Raw genomic sequence first — 6,118 nt, forward strand, 5'->3', positions numbered from 1 at the left:
TATTATTATTATTATTATTATCATTATCATTATTATCATTATTATTATTGGAGCAGGAATTAACAACCAATTTGTATAATTCGTAATAATTTTTTTTTTAAATAGATAATAAATAATACACTGCCATTTTCAGGAATACACAATGTGTTATGAAGTGAGAAATGGCTCTGACGCCTGCATGGCTATCAATGTGGACTTGGAATCAAAGCTCATATATTCCCACATAAAGGATGATGATGATTTTGAGGACGTTAGCACACTCGAGGATTACAATACAGTAGGTATATATTCTACTCAAAGGGTATTTACCTACCTCTAATAAATATTATCCAATTATTACAGTCACTGATATTTAGATTATGGGTTGATTTGAAAATTGCATGTAATTGTTAACGGGTTAGATATTTTTAGGTAACAGTTATTTTTCTTTAAGGGGTTTGCCGCGTCTCGAGTAGAATCTCAAGAAGGCTGCTTCGTCCGCCTTCTAGTGACCACAATCGAGGCTCAGGTTGCTTTCATCCGAGATCATCAGGAAACTGCTCTACCTATATCCGATGAAGACATGAACGTGCTCGCTGTTTCTCTGGACAACCCCGAGGAGGAGATTGGGGAAGAACTGACCAACTTCTGCGGGGATCTTCCAGTGTATAAACTGGTCAAGATTGAAGAAAGTAAGGTAGAAGTTTCGAAGAGGCAAGTGGCTGTCACCTTCAAGAAATGTGTTCTGCTTTGTGCATTATTTCCTACCTGTTTCACCACAACCATCACGGTTCCAACTGGGTCAAGCATCACCTACATCTGGTTGTTTGGTTAAAGGTCTGCTGGAATACTATGGACCATGGCGTACTCTGAACATTGTGCTGTTTACTTATCTCGATGATTTATTCACAACTATACAGTATATTAAACATTGAAATGAATATGTTTTATTTTTTCTAAAACATCGATCACCTAACATAAATTTTCCTTGTCATTATGTACAAAACTATATAAATATTTTTTGTTATAATATTTTGGAGGTTTGTTAATCATATAAAATTACCTGTTAGTAAATAATGTAAACTTACGCGTCTCAAGCATTTTTCCTGTGTAGTTATAGAAATCTAAGTTTACACACGGATATAAATGCATATATGTATATATATATATATATATATATATATATATATATATATATATATATTATATATATACATATATATATATATGTGAGTATATATATATATATATATATATATATATATATATATATATATATATATATATATATATATATATATATATATATATATATATATATATATATAGATAGAGAGATAGATATCTATATCTATATATATATATATATATATATATATATATATATATATATATATGTGTGTGTGTGTGTGTGTGCGTGTGTGTGTGTGTGTGTGTATGTGTGTGTGCATTCATATATATATATATATATATATATATATATATATATATATATGTGTGTGTGTGTGTGTTTGTGTGTGCGCATTCATATATATATATATATATATATATATATATATATATATATGCGCCTATGAATTTACAAATGAGTTCACCCCCTTAAGGGAATTTATAGCTTTTTATTACTTTACCACTCATTTATAAGATGTCCTGAAAATACCAATAAGGTTTTTTTCCCTTTCCATGTGTGGAATTTCTGTCTTGTTTTCATAAAGGGTAAAACCATTAAATAATCTTAAGAACATAACTTCTTTGACAGACTTCCACATATGCTTCATCTTCTTCCTTAATAATTTTGGAAATATTTAATAGGCATTGAAATGATGAATATATTTGAACCAAAAACATTAAACAGATTTAAGAATATCAATGGACCTCATTTAAAAAAAAAAAATAAAAATAAAATGTACTTGAAGTACTGATTGGTATTTTAGAAATATAATCCTACGTTTTCGTTTTACCCTATGGGAGGTTGGTGTTAGGTTATAATAGAGATTCAAGACGCATATAACTAACCATTATTTAACAGGTAACGAGTTTATATACAAGCAGTTCTGATCTAGAATATCTCATAAATTCAAGCATACTAATACTTGCAAAGGCAACCTTAAACACGTTATGTTATTAGCGCGTAGTAGAATGAGAGAATAGGTGACATACTTGCAGCGCATTTGTCATCTGTCATCTGTCATCTTGCAAGAAATATACAAGTTTCAGGCAATCAATGTAGACCCAGTTTCTTTGCTATAGTTGTTAATTAAGAAAGCTTTTAGTGGGTGACTGATAACAAAGAAAGGGCATGTGTAAGGGGACGTAGGTGTTGCTTCGCTAGAGTCTTGTAATTCTGGCGCCATGAAGTATATTATTCCATACCATGATGATGGCAGTAGAGATTGTCAGAGGAGGTTGCGATTGGAAAAAACTCGGCAGGGGCGACCAATGGGTCACTGTAGACCAATAAGCTGTCGAGAAATCTAGGGTGTCTTTCGGTGTGGTCCTTAGTCTAAGGAGAACCAACGGAAGCTGAATGAACCAGTTTCATTCATTGCAGTGACATAAAAAATGCTTCTAGTGTACAATAAAAACGTTCGACCATTCATTTAGCTGCAGGGTTGAGAGCCGTAGACTGGTGTAGGGTGATACCCAGGAGATAAGCTAATGATGTCCACAATGGATAATTGAAATTGGTACCCCTGTCAGAAGTAATATTCTCAGTGATACCAAATCTCGCTATCTATCCTAAGAGTAAGGCAATAGGTAAATGAAGAGGAATGGGGATGGCTTCAGTCCAACAAGTGGAGAGGTCAATGAAGGATAAAAAGGTAACTATGTCCTTGTGATATGTGTAGGGAGGGGACCTACTACATCAACGTGAATGTGTGCAAAACAATTCAGGGTAGGAGCTCACTCGTACATTCATGTATAAATGTACTCTTGAATTTTGGCATGAAATACAGATCTTACCTACTCCTTAGCATCCTTAGTAATGCTGTGTCAATAGAATTTCAGCCTCAGTAGCAGTGCTGTGGATCGGTGTAAGAGATGTGAAAGGCCATGAATGAAATAAAACACCTCTCAGCACATGGGAGGAGTTATCCATGTTCCTTTTTTCCCAGTACTATTATACATTGGGGGGTGGCATTGGAGTCAGTAAGGCTAACGTCCCACAAAGGGAGGGATTGGCAGTCTGTCGTACATGGTTATTACTATGGATCTTTTCTCTGGGCATTTTATTTAGGGTGCAATTCTATTTAGCTATGGTGGATAGATGTCGCCGTTGATAGTCGTTCCAGGGATTGGACTGTCAGGTGAAGGTGTGCACCTGAGACATGTGGGCCGTTTGAATGACAGAGGGGATACCTTTTTAGAAGTTGCAAAAGTAACGGACAGCTAAATGCACTACCAACAGTTTGTGTTTGAAGGTTAAGTAGCTGGATTCCATCTTGGGCAGTTTTCTACTGAAGAAAGCCAATGAGCGAAGAAAACTTTTGACAACCTGCCCAAGTACTACACCAATAGTTATATTGATGGCATCAGTGGAGAGAAGATGGGCATGTGGCATGGGAAAAGTGAGAGCAGCAGCGGTTGATAGGGTATTCTTTGTGTTGTTGAAGTTCACTTTTTGAAGAAGACCTCACTTCAGGTATTCTGGCTTGTTCATGAGGGAGGCATAGAGTGAGGGGCAAGAGTGGCAGTGATGACTTGCATGAACTGGTGATAATAGTTGATCATCCCCAAACTTCTTGCAGTGCCTTGGCAGTTGAGGGCGTGGGGACGTTCTGAATAGTTGCTACCTTCTCAGGGTGGGGTTAGATTCATTCATGAATGATATGGTGCACAAAGACCAACAGTTCTTTGGCTCCAAATGTATAATTTTCGTACTAGACTACAAGGACGTTCTGTTGTAGACACTCAAGAACGATGCATAGATGATGGAGGTGTTCCTTTTCAGAGGAAGAGAACACAAGTATGCCGTCCACGTAACATAAATGATGTAGGTGTCAGAACTGTTATTTTTCAAGGAAGAGAACACAAGTATTCCATTCACGTAACATATACATAAGGGAAATACCCTAAGATACCATCCGTGAGGCTTCAAAACTAGCCCCAGCAATATGAAGGAGAAAATAGGAGTCTTTGAAGATATATGTACCAAAGGGGCAATTGATGGTGGTCTTAGGGCTATATTCTGGGTTTATGGGCACCTGATAATACTCTTTAAAAAGATGGAGGATGAACAATCGTGAAAGTAGCAGGTAACGTCAGCATTGTTATGGAGGGCGTAGTGATCTGTTCTATTTGCATGCTCAGATGCCAGGGAGCCATCTTTTTTCAGTATGATATGCAAAGGCAATGACCATGGTCTTGTAACCTTTAAGCAATATCTATTTTCTTCCATTTCGATGAACGTTTGTTTAGTGCTTGACAAACGATATGGTACCAGATGCCTGATTCTGGCAAAACTGGTGAAGTTCTGGACAGAACACTTCCATGCACAATGCGTGGAGGTGGGTGTACTCATCCATGGGTGCGCTGAAGTGGAAAATTATATCGGAGGGACAGGATTGGACACGTGTCGACAAATACAAGTCTGTGTTTACTCACCATCAGTGAGCAACATCAATCAGGAGGTGGAAATGGGAAAGGAAATCCGTATCAAGGATTGGCAATTTGACATCAGCAACGAGAAACATCTACTGATATTTGGCACTCCCAAACAATAATGTCAGGGTCTCTTACCTTTGGGTGAGGAAGGCAGATCTATTGGCACCTACCAGGCTGACATCGGTAGGCCTACTTACAAGTTTTTTGGCCAATTACAACCGCTGGCACAAATCTGGAGTTGTAGCAGAATGTGTATGGTAAATAGGCGTCTGTGCAAGGGGTGGCATATGTGGGTGGTGGGTGGATTTGTTGGTGCTCCGTTACATCATAGGGTGGACAGCTGCATCCTACCGTGTTAACATCAGTTTTGTTCGATGTTGATATGTACACCTCTTTGTTAGGAATCGATGTGTTAATGGAAGTCTTGGGTATGGTGAAGTGGCAGTCCTTAAGGTCGTTCAAATTAGTCATCAGGTCTGATTATGAAAATAATGATATTGGGGATGGCAGCACATAGGCCTCATACTCAAAGGGCATGGAGTAGATTCACCTCGCGAGGAGTGCCGTTTGCAGCAGGTTTAAGGCGAGCAATATTGGTCATTTCCCTTAGGGTTAGCAAAGCCTTTTGGTTCCCCTCAGCTGTTGAGAAAGCTAAAAAAAAAATATATCCACATGGATGGCTGGCAATGGTGAGTACTGCTCCAGCGGGGATGTTTTGAGGGCATTATACGCTATTGGGAGGTCCCAATTATTGCAAAGCCAATAGGAGTTTTCCGGGAAAATGTCCTTGGTGATCGCCGTGAGGATATATTCTGCTTTGTTGCTTAAGGGAGTCACTCCCTTGATGCAAACCTGAGCCTCGTTACGCTGAAACCAGGTGAATGCTTCTGTACTGGTTAATGGTGGTGGCTTCATGGATGTTGCATGGATAAAAGAGTCACGGTTGGATGGGGCAAGGTCAAGCACTAGAGCACACCATTAAGGGGGAAGGTGGGAGGTAGATGGTGGTCACTGTGCGAGGTCACTGTTAGTTTATTACAGAGGCGAGATGGGTGTAATAGATCTTTATTCAACATATAACGAGTTTATATACAAACGGTTACGAAAAAGAGTCTCAAGTTAAGCCAAACAAATACATGTAGAGGCAAGCTAAAACAGGTTATAATATCAGTGCAGGGAGAGAATGAGATAAAAAAAAAATGAATACTGTTACAGTATACGAGCATATGGGGAACAGAAAAAAGGTACAATCGCCTACCAATCAGTAACTTTAATACCAAAGTTAGGTATCATATAAAATTAGCTTGCCTTTCACATAACAAAATGAACGATAGATTTAAAATATTTTGATAAAAATTTTGTTGATCACGTGTCACCAGTATATACAGTTGATTAGGTAGCGAACACAGCCGCTATTGCATTTATTCACATCAAATTTACTCTATTGTCTTACTTTTCTCACTAAAATTATATAGTCTAAGACTTACAGCATTTATATCCTTAGACACACTACACATTGAGCTTTGCCTCTGAA

General features: G+C 37.8%; 1 protein-coding gene across 1 annotated transcript in view; it reads left to right on the forward strand.

Annotated features, from left to right (window-relative positions):
* Positions 1-909, forward strand: part of LOC137656176 (uncharacterized) — a 2,086-nt gene extending 1,177 nt beyond the window's left edge. The window contains exons 3-4 of the mRNA XM_068390353.1: positions 134-277; positions 434-909. Of these exons, the coding sequence (XP_068246454.1) occupies positions 134-277; positions 434-814 (525 nt within the window). The 3' untranslated portion in view covers positions 815-909. The remainder of the gene's footprint in view (positions 1-133; positions 278-433) is intronic.
* Positions 910-6,118: the final 5,209 nt, after the last annotated feature.

The sequence above is a fragment of the Palaemon carinicauda genome, chromosome 17 (assembly GCF_036898095.1).
Source record: "Palaemon carinicauda isolate YSFRI2023 chromosome 17, ASM3689809v2, whole genome shotgun sequence".
Lineage (NCBI taxonomy): Eukaryota > Metazoa > Arthropoda > Malacostraca > Decapoda > Palaemonidae > Palaemon > Palaemon carinicauda.